At 57.6% G+C, this 12,325-nt stretch overlaps 2 protein-coding genes across 4 annotated transcripts in view; both read left to right on the top strand.

The window, feature by feature from the left end:
• The first annotated feature begins 1,526 nt into the window (after positions 1-1,526).
• Positions 1,527-2,662, top strand: GPR119 (G protein-coupled receptor 119). Its single transcript, XM_010297619.2, has one exon. It carries the CDS (start codon positions 1,682-1,684, stop codon positions 2,660-2,662), a length of 981 nt encoding a protein of 326 aa, XP_010295921.2. The 5' UTR covers positions 1,527-1,681.
• Positions 2,663-5,180: 2,518 nt separating this feature from the next.
• ENOX2 (ecto-NOX disulfide-thiol exchanger 2) overlaps positions 5,181-12,325 on the top strand; it is a 40,652-nt gene continuing 33,507 nt past the window's right edge. For 2 of the 3 annotated variants that reach the window (XR_012837334.1, XM_075763787.1), the window contains exon 1: positions 5,181-5,245. The gene's annotated coding sequence lies outside the window, so the exon portion shown is untranslated. The remainder of the gene's footprint in view (positions 5,246-12,325) is intronic. The other variant, XM_075763788.1, reaches the window with a different exon arrangement.

The following is a 12,325-nucleotide window of genomic DNA, read 5'->3' as shown; positions in this document are numbered from 1 at the left end:
CCTCCCGCACCTTGATCTGGTCCCGTGGGCTTTGGACCCTCTCCCCATCGGGGCTAATGCTCCCCAAACGTCTCCCTGGGCAAACAAAGGCGGAGGCGGAGCGAGGCCAGCAGAGCCCTTCCGTGGCCACCTGCACTGCAGACCCAGGGTGTTCCCAAGGGGCTTCCCCGCTCCGCAGCTCCATCCCATCGCAGCCGCGATTCCTACATCTGCTGCATCCTTCCTCCCCGCCGCAGCACCCACGTCCTGCCCTGGGCCCTGTGCTCAGCCTCTCCCCATCCACCTGCGCTCCTCCAGTTACTGTTTGACAGAGGAACCTGCCCCGTTTCCTGGCAGCTCGGATTTTTCCGGCTCAGGAGGCAGGAGAGGCGGCTCGTGGCACTTTGTTTAAAGGGATGGAGCAGTCATGGCCGCAGCCCGCGAGGGTCACCCACCCTGCGGGAGCGTGAGGGACGTGACGGTGGGTTCGCAGGATTCTGGGATACACAAGGATGCGGAGGCTGTTTCCGTGAATTAATTTGTTACAAGTTACTATTAGTAAGGTAAATACACTTACGATTAGTAAAGCAAGCATGTGTATTTATAACCTTTTCTTTAGTATTGGTAGCAAGTGTATATATTGCATTCAAAGTGTTATGGTACAGTTTGTTAAGCGGCCCCCAGGAGCGAGGCCGATGGATGACGGATGAAGTCCCTCTCGGAGATGGTCCGTCAGGGAGCCTGGAGTCAGCCAGGCGTCGGGTCTGAAGGATGGCACAGAGAAGGGGGGGCTCTGGGGGATGGGGACCCGTTTTGGGGTGGCAGCCAGTTACTTTTACGTGGCCACGAGTGGGCAGAGGACGCCAGCTGCTGCTGGCTCCTGCTTGCTTGGAGGCTCCTTGCAGGTTGTGGCAGTTCGGCCCGGGCGTACCGAGGATGCCCTGGGCTCCCAGCCGCGCTGGCCGAGGGCGCTGCCGTCTCCCGCCTGCGCCTGCCAAGGATGTGCCGGGTCCCCAGGCTGGCAGACGTTTTCTCCATCTGTATTTTAGCAGACGTCTCCTGCCAGTACTTTTCCCCGTTATAACCAGGTCGCCTTCACGGCTGCTGCTCCGACCGGGGATCGGAGTCATTCCCTTGGTCACTGCAGGAAGAGGCTGCCCTGGGGCTGGCAGTGACCCCGCAGGAGCCCTGCGAGCTCCCACCTTCACGTACCCGTGGGGCCGGGCGCTGGGAATTCTCTTTGCTTGTTCCCTGTTACCACCGCCTGCGTCAAAGCCGGGCGCTGCCTCCACTCGGGTCCTCGGTGCTTGGCCGGGGGATGTCCACCGCCCCGTGTGCGTCGTGGCAGCTTCCTGCCCGGGAAGGCTTCCTGCCCAGGCGCTCGCTGCTCACCTTGCTGCTCCAGGGTTGTCTGGAAACGTGGCTGGAGGGGAGGGGGGGGCCGGCCGTGCGCACAGCGGGTGCTGGGAGCACACCGGTGCCTTCCGGCAGGCAGCTGCTCAGCAGAGCTCCGCTCCCCAGCCCGAGAGACGCCGCCGCACCCAGGGCTTTCGCTGCAGCTCCCGGAGAGCGAGGGGCTGCGCTCGCTGCTGCCCGCTGCCTGGCTGCCGAGCCATACGTGCCGAGAAGCCCCAGGTGAGGGATGCCCTAGAATCGCGTTGGGGACGTGCCATCCTTGGGCTGTGGTGCGCAGGGGACAGCCATGGCTAGCTCAGTCCTGGGAGCCATCCTCGCTGTGCTGGCCTCGCTCATCATCACGGCCAACGCGCTGGTGGCCATCGCTCTCCTTTGCCTCATCCAGAAGAGCGGCTCCAAGGGGCTCTATTTTGTCCTTAATCTCGCCGTTGCAGATGCCATGGTTGGCTTCACAGTCACGGGTCTGGTCATGGATGAGTTTTCCCAGCCCTTTTATCCTTCCCAGATCTTCTGCGTCCTGAGAATGGCTTTCGTGACCTCCTCCTCCGCCGCCTCTATCCTATCCCTGATTCTGGTTGCGTGCGACAGGCACCTGGCAATCAGGAAGCCTTTCCACTATTTCCAGCTGGTGACAGGCCTGCGGGTCAGGGTGCGGTTGGTGGGGCTCTGGCTGGTTGCTGCCATCATCGGCTTCCTCCCAGTCCTCATCCCGGGTTTCCAGAACATCTCCACCGGCGAGAAGTGCTCCTTCTTCAGAGTCTTCCACCCCACCTACATGCTCACCGTCTTCTGCGTCGGCTTCTTCCCAGCGCTCTTTCTCTTCATTTATCTCTACTGCGACATGCTGAAAATTGCCTCTGTGCACGTGCAGCATATCCGGGAAGTGGAGCACGCAGGGCTGGCGGGGGGCTGCCCCCCATCCCGCACCACCAGCGACATGAAGGCCATGCGCACCGTCGCCGTGCTCATCGGCTGCTTCACGCTGTCCTGGCTGCCCTTCTTCATCGCCAGCGTCGTGCAAACCGTCTGTCCCGAGTGCTTCCCCTACAAAGTCATCGAGAACTACCTCTGGCTCCTGGGACTGTGCAACTCCGTCCTGAACCCCCTGCTCTACTCCTGCTGGCAGAAGGACGTGCGGCTCCAGCTCTCCCGGCTGGCTGCAGGCGTGAAGAGGAGAGTCCTCCTCCACCTGGGGAACCGCCACCGCTTCCCCGGCAGAGGCACCAAGTCTCTCCCCACCGTGTCCTGCCTGCGGCTCCAGGACTGACGTGGCGAGGAGCGGCTGTCGCCGGCTTTCCAGCTCATCTCCTGCATCGTGACTGTGAACTCGGGGCCGGCCGGCTGCGGAGGCGATCACAGGCGGGGTGGGACCGATCTGGGAGCTAATTCCCGGACACCAGCATGGCCAAATTCCAGCCTGCCCGCAGAGCCGCAGCACGGCCTGTTTTGCACCCCACATTGCAGGTGCACGGCACCACGCGTTAGATTCTGCCAGGAGAGCCTCGGCAAGAGCAGCCTTGCGTCTCCTGGGACCGAGCCCTCGGCACCCGCTCCACAGATCTTTCACCCTTCGCCCGCCCGGGGCCAGGACCCCCCGTCCCCTCTGCCTGCAGCGCCAGGGCTGCTCGCACAGCGTCGGCTCCGTCGCCTTTGGCTCTTGGCCCAGGTGGCAGAGCCTGGGAGGTGTGTGCCCGTGTCCTAAATCTGTCCTGGACCGCAAGCGCTCCTCCCAGTCGCTGCCCGTCCTGATCCGAGCTGGCGATGCTACAGCTGCAGCCTGGGTCACCCCCAAACCTGCGGCCAGAGAGGTGGCGAGGGGAATGGGGCGGGGGTCTCTGCCGCGGCACCGGGGACACCGGGAGGGCTCCCGCTGCTCCTTGGCAGCAGCCGTATCTGCTCCGGAGCTGGTGTGGCGAGCGCTCACGCTCGGGAGAGCTGCGGGGCAGCACGGGCCGTGCTGGAGCTGTTTGGCTTGGGCTGTAAAGTCAGTTAATGAGTAACTGGCCGAACGCGGAGCTGTGGCGAAGGAGCAGGAGGCACGGCTGCGGGAGGGCTTTGTCCTGGGGTTGGGTTTGGGACTGCTGGGGTCCCTACGCGCCGATTCACCCACGGGAGCACGCAGCACTCCTGCACGCCCTGCCACACCGCAGCGGTGGCCAGCCTGCTGGCCCCGCCACAGCTATGATGGTATTTAATTGCTTCTCATAAAATCATGTCCATTTAATCCACGTGGCAAGAAAATTTCCCTTAAAAGAGGTTTCTTAGCTAAGAACGTACCCTAATCTGAAAAGGAAGGTGCTATGCAAAAGCTAGCGGTTGGTTCCACCCCGTCCTTGCCCCACCGGTAGATATGAAGGCTCAAGGCCGTATGCAGCGCGCATCCAGAACCTGCCTCGGCCCTCAGGCCTTCCCCATCCTAGAGGAAGAGGCAAAAATAAGAGTGCCTTTAAAACCCCCCAAAACAGGCCCTCTGTGGCATTCGCCTCTGCCTGGGAAAGGCCTGGGAGCGAATCTCACACGGCAGGCGCTGATCCGAGGGAAGGCCCGTGCAGAGCAGCCCTGGCTCTGCGGGTGGACTGGTGCCTCGTGGGCGGCTCCAGGCTGGCTCAGTTCTGGGGATCCACACGTCATCGCTCTGTACGATGCGTCTGCTGCCTGTTCTCGGTGAAGCCTGAGCTCCACTGGCTGTTTGCAAAGCCGACCCCTCCTCGCTGAGCCTCTGAGAACAGCGGAGCCATCCTCTGCCTCCCTCCGACGTGCCTCCCGCAGCGAGCGGGTACCCCGTGTGAACGGAGGCGCTTTGCACGTGGGCTCTTGCCGCTTCCCGAGCTCGCCGACTGCCAGCCCTGCCGCGGTTCTGGCTGCCCGTGGGGCCAGAGCAGGGCCAGCCGCCGGCAGCGTTAGTGCCAGGGCACAGAACCAGATGAGAGCGCGGATCTGGAACGGGAGGCCGTCGCGAGCAGCGGGAGCAGAGCCCTGGCTGCGCAGCCCCGGGGAGTCGAGCGGGGATCACGGCTCGGGGAGGCTCCTTGGTGGCAGAGGCACAGGGATGGGAGAGCGGACGCTTCTGCCGAGCTCTGGAGCGGCTGGAGGACGCGGTGCGGCTCGAAGCGGAGCACCCCCCTGCAGCGGGGGACCCCCGGCCAAGGCACCCGCCCCCCAGCCGGGGCTGGATGGGTGCTCCCAGGCCGGAGCTGGCGCCCCGTTCCCTGGGGATACCTCCTCGCCACCGCGGGCCGAGCTCCGAGCGTCGCCCGGGCGCTCCGGGGAGAAGCGGGGCTGGACAAGGCCGGGCGCACCCCAGGCCGGGGGGCGGGGAGGGAGAGGAGGGTAAAGCCGAAGAGCGTTTCCTCGCCCCCGCCGGCCGCCCTTCAGCAGAACAAACTGCTCCCGCTGCCCCGGGGCCGCTGCTGCTCCAGGCCGGGTAGCCAGGGCCGGCTCTGCCCGAGGCCGCTCAACCGGGGGAGCCGCAGCCCCGGCCCGCACCGGCCCCCTAGCTTGGGGGCCGCCTGGGGACGCAGCCGTGCTCGGGGCGAGGCCGGGGGCAGGAGGCCGCGGCTCTGCAGGAGACGGCGGGGGCAGACGTGGGGGGGAAGGGAGGGAAGAACGGCCCGGCCCGGCCCGGCCCGGGGGGAGCGGGGCAAAGGCCGCAGGGCCGCCACAGACCGGGGCCGCCACCGTCCCGGCGTGCTGTGCGCGCAGCGCCCCGCCCCGCCCCTAGCGAGGCGACAGCCAATGGGCGGCCTCGGCGGGGAGCGTGGGGGCGCGCGGCCGGCCCGGTGGGCGGTGCGCGTGTTGGCGGAGGGCGGCTGCGGCGGGGCCGGGAGCGGGAGCGGGCCCGGGCCGGGCGGTGAGTGCGGGGCCGGGGAGTGCGGGGCCGGGTCTCGCTGAGTCCGGGAGAGCCCCGGCGGGACCGGCCGGGCGGCGGCTCGGGGCCGACCTGCTGCGCCCGCGGCTGCCCGCCGGGGGAGGCTGTGGGGAGCGGGGCGGCGGCTCCGGTTTGGGCCTGCAGCGCTTCAGCGGGCCGGGGCGGCGGGGCCGGCGTGCGCTCCGTTTCTGCCGCTCTCTCCCGCCCGGTGCCCCCGTTCGGAGGGGGCGGAGAGGCCGCAGCCCTCCCCCCGCCCGGGGGCTTCTCAGGCCGCTGCGGCCCCCCGGCCCGCCGGCCGCGGGGCTCGCTGGGCCGCAGCAGCTCTCGTTCCCGGCCCGCCGGCCACGGGGCTCGCTGGGCCGCAGCAGCTCTCGTTCCCGGCCCGCCGGCCCCAGGCGGGGATGCTGGCTCCTGCCCGGCCCGGTGCTCCCCCAGGGGATGGCTGTGGGTGGCACAGCCAACGGCAAGCGGGTGGGAGCCTCCGGAGCAGCAAGGGACCTGCTGCCGGTGGTGACAGGTCCCGGGCTCCGTGCCTTGGTGGCCTTTGGGTGGTGGGGAAGCTGCTTTGAAAGGTTTGCGCTGGGTGGGAAGTCTCCAGGCTGCCTTTTGGGTTCAGTGGTGGTTAAAATGTCACAAGGTAGGGCGGGAGGGAGAGACGGGTCGTGTTTAAAGAAACGATTGAACTGACTGACTGTTACGCAGGCCACTTGAGATGCTGCAAGAGTGGTTGGTGTGCAGAGGGGAGGTGGGGGGATAAAGGTGGCAGCAGGTTCTCCCTGTTTGGGGGTGGCTGTTTGTTTGGGGGTGGCTGTTTGTTTGGGGGTGGCTGGCTGGATTCTCATCTCTTCTGCGCACCGGGCAGGCTCGGCCATGCTCAGCCGTGTAACTCCGCCTGCGCTGGATCCGTTCTGCTACAGCCAGACTGTACGTAGGAAGCGCTGCCAGGTTTGGACACGCTCATACCAGTAACCACCGCTACCAGTGGGCTGTAACTCTCCCACAGCCCCGCTCCATAATGATCCTTTGACTACGATTTCGTGTATGTGTGCCTGCACATGTTTATTTGGCTCTGTAAGCATTATACTCAAGCTTCTTTATATTTCTGTGTTCCTTACAGTTTTAATTATTTTGCTCATATTTCGGCCGTGTGTGCAAGGTCCAACTGCTAACAGCAGCGTAGATTCAGATCGTGCTGTTGTTCTTTAGTGCCCCATGCTTGTTACACAAACGTGTTAGTCCTTGGATAGATTACTCGTTAGTCCACGCGCTTTCTAGCTCCCCCGTACTTTACTTGCACGCTACAATAATTAAGACACCGTATTGTTCTGGCCTGCAGAACATTGCTGCAGAGCCGTGAGACAATGGGTAAAATGCTCAGGCAACCTGGGGTGGGAGTTTGTCCAGCGAACTTGCATTCCTTCTTACTCCAGCCATTCATCTCTCTTCCGCTCTGGAAGCTGACCAGTTCGTTTTTCTCTTCCCTAATGTTTTGTTTGAGGGATTTTGTTACATCTAATTAAAAAGCCCCCTGCACTAAGTTGGTGAAAGCTCTGTCTGCGCCACTGTAAGGTCGGGTTTCTTATTTAAGGTCATGTTTTTGGTATGGGTGACTTGAGCTCGTGGAAGGGGTGAAGTTCAATCTCCGAGTAATTTTCAAAGATAAGGTGTTGCTAGAGAGGCATTCTGTGCACCTTCCAAAGATGGTGTGAGATTTCTCCCCTAATCCCCAACTTTTCTGCTGACATTCTTCCAGTGCCAACGTGTCCGTCCCAAAGCGGCGCCTTCCCACTGTGTCCGGCTGCTCCGCTCTCAGCCAAAGCGAAACCGCTTGGGTCCTTGCACTGCTGCTGCCCCGCTGCGAGGCTCTTGTCTGGGGAGCAGCGCTCCCCCTTCCGTCCGGGTTTTTGCATGAGGATTTTCCGATGATCCTGATTGCTGGCTCTGCTGGAGTTTTCTTTGGGACTGCCCTCTTCTTCTTCTCTTTTCTCTTCTTCCTTTCCCCGCCCCGTAGATCTGTGCAGTTAGTCCTGCATCCCTTTGCCTGACAGGTTTCTTCTCCTAGCTTTTCAAAAATACGTTTCTGAAGATGCCAGCTTTTGAGCATTTGTTCTGTGAGCGAGCGAGGTTGGCAGGATGGGGAGGGATGTGACTGATGAGCTGCCTGGGGTCGGGCATCACCCAGGTGATGGAGGACGAGCTGCTCGCCCCCTGTAAGTCCCAGTGTTGACCCAAAACAATTTCTAGCTGTTGTGCTGAGAGGGAAGGTGGTGTGACAGAGTCATGCAGCATCCTCCAAACGCTCCGTGGAGTATTTAGTGGTTTGGTGTGATGGCTGGGGCGGTTGGCGAGGACCACTGAGCACTGCCCGTGGGGAAGCAAACGTGCTCGAGTGTCTGGGTCTGCTGTGTCCACATGTATTGTGCATGCATGCACTGATAAAGAATTTTTTTTCTTGTGTTTTGGGTTATAACGGTAAGCAAAGGGCACAGCTCATACATGGCTTGGTCAAGTCTCCATGATTTCGCTGCAGTGGGTATGTATTTATGAAAATACACCATTTGCTTGAAAACACTGGAGACAGCCCTTTGGTGTTACTGAACGCTGTGTTTTCAGAGTCAAAGAAAGGGGCTCTTTGTGTCTCTTTTTTTTTTTTTTCTCCTTCACAGCGCCCTGCTAGAATAATTAGCTTGTGTGAAGTTAGTATTTCTTTTGAGCACAAGCTTCCAGAACCAAGGAAAGCGAGCAGTGTGCCTCTTGCCATCGAGGATTACCAGAACTTAATCTTTCTGTGCAAAGGCAACCAATGTCAGGCATGCAAACAGGGCTTGTTTAACTGCGCGCCAGCGCTTACAGGCATTGATGTATGAAATCCCCTGCAAATTCAGAGGTACTTGCTGCTAATCGCTTCTCCACCTGCTTGTCCACCTCCATCCCCCACATCCCAGAATCCGGTTATGGGTGTCAGTCACCGGAGACTGACGGTGACACGTGCAGCCGCCGTTCGCCAGCGCCAGTCCCAACCTGCGCTCCCCGTGCCTGGGCTGTCGCTGCCCGTGGGGCAGCGCAGTGATAATTTTACCGTCATTAGGACCCGACTTTCCTGTTGTGCTCGGAGGTTTGCGTGGAGCTGCACTGGGTGTGGGAGCTTAACCCTGGACTCCAACTTCTAAACAAACAAAGAAGCTGGGAGCAGCAGAACTGGCTGAAATACTGAAATACAATCAGCACCTTGCCATGTTTCTCGTGCAGTACGCAGGTAAAGCGTGTGTTTCCCCTGCTTTTCTGGAAAGTGCCTTTCTCTGAGAATGTCCTGTTAGTGGTGTCTGCATAGAGGATTATGTGGAGTCGACAGAAGTAACTGTCGAAAGCCTGCCGGTCTCATCAGCGTGCCTGGGCGGCTTCTGGATCAAAGTGATGATTCTAAAGCTCTAACCGTGACACTTGAGCCAGGAATACAGTCGAAACGAGTGTGCAAGCCCAACAGTAGTTTTTGAACCTGGGAAATACTCTGGGAAAGCAAATGGTTGGTATCGAAATGTAACTTCAAAGCCTCGATATCTTCTCTCTTTTCCCTTCCTTGCTCTTTTCTCTTTCCTAATTGATTACTGCAGATGCTCCGTACTTTGGTTTCTTCTAAAGTGTGTTTCTGTAGAGCTGAAAACCGCCAGAATGTAATCAGGTGGCAGATCCTGGAATCCAGCTTATTTCTAAAGTGCATTTCTAAACATGCAGCAAAGAAAAGGGACCCCTGTTCAGGCTGAGCAACACTTACGTCGTGTATTTGCCAGTGTTGGCCAAAGGTAAACCCATATTTATAGTAAAGCCTGTGTCAGCCCATTTCTTAAGTTCCTCTTGATGCTGGGTGGGAGAAGTTTGGTAAGTGGGCATAACCTGTGTGGGGTCTTTAAGTGTATCATTAAAATGCTTTTAGGCATGTGAAAGTGTCAAGAGTACTTGCTATTAGGTTTTTTTTTTCTTTGAGTTACTGGGGAGAGATTTGTGTACCCGCTTTTTATTAACTAGTTGGATGTCAAGAAAACCATTCGAGTGCCTGACTGGAGCAATGCGAGGTTGCTGTCAGAGCGTGCGGTTCCCTCGTCTGTCTCTGGTTTGTGTGCCTCAAGCAGTGCTAGGCTCCTGGTGTCGTTTGATTGAACATTAGTAAACCCAGCAGGGAAGATTTTGCAAAAACCCTGGAAGTGGAAGCCCTGTTGGAGGGCTGTTTTCCTGTAAAATCACAGGAGCCTTGCACAGCGAGCTGCACAAACCCGTGTTGGGGGTAGAAGTGTTGCCAGCAGGTTCAGCTCTCAGTAATAGGAACGATCCGTAAAACAGTGCTTTTCAGTCCACGTTGTTGACTATTTCTGACTTCTGATTTCTTTTTTTTTTTTCTCACTGGTCGTTAAGGCAAAGGGCCAAGCTCTGTTAGCAGGAGCTAGCGCTTGCAAAATGAAGTCCTGTCCAGGGTCTGGCACGGGACCCGGTGAGGGTAGATACTTCCCTTGATTTATGCCTGGAACATTGAGATCTTTCCTGTCCCCCTCCAGGCCCTTTCGAAACGTGTGCTGTGAAAGCTACAGCCATATATAGCATCAGCACGGACCCGAATCGGTACCTGCCCGAAGGGGTACGCGGGGCTCTGCGTTGTTAATGCTCTTTGGGACAGCGGGAGGCTGCCGTGCATCTGCCCCGAGACACAACTTTGCATCTGTTTCCAGAGGTGAAGACCACCGACAGCACCCCGCTGCTGAGTGAGAGGATTTGCCAACAGTCGTTTCCTGCTCGTCTTTAGGCATCTTCACTGTTTTCCTCAATCCATTTTTTTCTAGTGAAGAATCTTCTAGTCCAGGTTGATTTTCTTATTTTTTTTAAAGTTTTTATTTTTAAACGTTTAGTCACTGCATTATGGCAGCTCCTGATCTCTTGCTCCTAAAAATTCATTTGCCTAAAAATCCCTGGAGACACACACTGGGTGTGCTTGGAGGTGAAGGGCACGCTAACACCCGTGCTATGTATGGCTCCCTAGAAATGCTGACACCAGTCTGACGCTCACTGAAAACCCTAATTTTTCTCTTCCTCCCCCTTAGCTTCTGCACAGCACTTCAGTGCAAATGCAGAAATCTGCTGATTTCTGCCTTTCCTGGCTGCCTCTCCCCAGAGCCTCAGGAAAGCTGAGTAAAACCCCGAGGCTTGCTCCTGTGCTGGTGCTCCCTCCCTTCCTGAGCAGCCAGCTCAAAATAGCTAAGGATGCTTCGTTAAGGTCGGAGGAAAAGTGTTCGTGCCTCGCAGTCGTACTGGCTGATTCTGCCAGCTCTTATCTTGCTCTGTGCCCAGGAGAAAAGCTTTTCTGCAGCTTCAGCTTTCTTCTCTGCACGTTCCTTGTATCCAGCGGGATGTGCTCAGAGCTCAAGCTGAACAGCAGCGCGCAGAAATGATAGAAGAAAGGCAATCGGTTCTGAAGGTGGCTGCTGTCCGTGGCGTTTACCGATATTAGTGTGGAAAATCCGACATCATGAGGAGTTTCTTACTCTGAAGTGCATTGGAAATCTGCTCCCTGGCTTGGTTTAATTCTTGGAGCAAGCTCCATGCTGCAGGAGAGCAGCAGGCGAGGTCCCCGCTCTTTGTACGGCTTCCATTGCCGGCTTTGCAGTACTGCCCTTTTCCTTCATGGGTCGTTTACCCTCTTCATCTTGGGGAAGTGAGAGCAAAGCTTTCCCAAGAGGTTTCTCTTCTACGTGTTGCGTGTGCCGTAACGTGCGTGTGGATGGTACTCGTCCCGTCGCGGGGACCCTGGAGACGAAGCTGCTGCCGCGGGTGCCTGCGCCTGGAGCCTCCCAGCTGGTGGTGGAGCGGAGCCTTGTTCGGGCTGTGGGCAGGCTCTTGGGACAGGCACCTTTTCTGCTCCCCGTAACCACCCTCGCAGGGGTGCAGACCTGTCTCCTGAGGCAAAGGAATGTTTCTATAGGGGAAGGTGACTTGGTGACCATCAGCAGTAGCTTTTGGCTTTCTCTGCTTATGGAGCCTGCAGCAAAACCCAGGGCAAAGTGCCTCTGGAAGTGGGTCTTGGGGTCCTGGAAGACCTTGTTGGAGGAGCTACCAGGATCTCGCGTGTGAGCAGGACTAAGAATAACTGCATCCTCTAGCACTGTTTCTAGACAGCACTACCCAGAAAATACATTTGTTTTTGTTGGCTTGTGAAGGAGATACTCAGCTTCCAGCCTGTGCCTGCAAAGAGAAATATGTTGCAGTTCATGATCTCATCAGCTTCCATTTTCTGTAACTTCTGAATATTTCTGACTTGTGGAATCATAGTCTGAGGCTGTATAAGGACAATGGTGGGCTTCTCTTCAGAGCACTTACACCATGTGCTCTGCATGCTATAATGAAGCTGTAAATGCAGATAGTTAGCCTTAAAACCAAGAAAGTCCCATTTCTACCTTTTGTAGAGGTTTAGCACTGGGGAAGAGTGTATTAAATGAGAAGGGTGGCTCTAAGCCAGTTCTTGTGTTGAGAAATAATTGTCTTGGAAGAAAAAAAAGCTGTAAATTGGAATGAGGTTTCACAGCAGGGGTGCAAACTGTCCTCCTTTCCTCATGCAGTTTGGTATGTTTTTGGACATGAAGCTTGATTTGAAGCAATCACATTTTAGCTCTTTGTATCTTACGTCCTAGTGCAGGGACTCACAGGAAGAAATCCTTGCTGCCTCAAAGTGCGTTGCTGGCCTGCGAGGTATCAGTTGGAAAAAACACAGTAGGGAAGTCAATCACTTATTCTGCAAATCTGAGAGCAATATAATAATTTTTGGTTTCGTTCGTACTCTCGTCCTTTCATTGTACTGGTGTGGCTGTTTTAAGGTTGCCCTGTAAGACACGACCGGTATAACATGGCTTGAGGTTGAAAACAAACCAGATCCTCCAGTGGGAACAAAACGAGGGTTTTAACTGACCTTTTTGCTGATCTTGGTGTGGTCCCTCAAATAGGACGACCTAAACCATGGCTGGATGGGACACGGATCTGCCTTAATCACACCCTGCGTGGTCACCTTTGAGCATTAATCTGACA

Source organism: Balearica regulorum, chromosome 11 (genome assembly GCF_011004875.1).
Source record: "Balearica regulorum gibbericeps isolate bBalReg1 chromosome 11, bBalReg1.pri, whole genome shotgun sequence".
Taxonomy (NCBI): Eukaryota; Metazoa; Chordata; class Aves; order Gruiformes; family Gruidae; genus Balearica; species Balearica regulorum.
The sequence above is the reverse complement of the archived record's forward strand: the minus strand, read 5'-3'. Positions and strand labels throughout refer to the sequence as shown.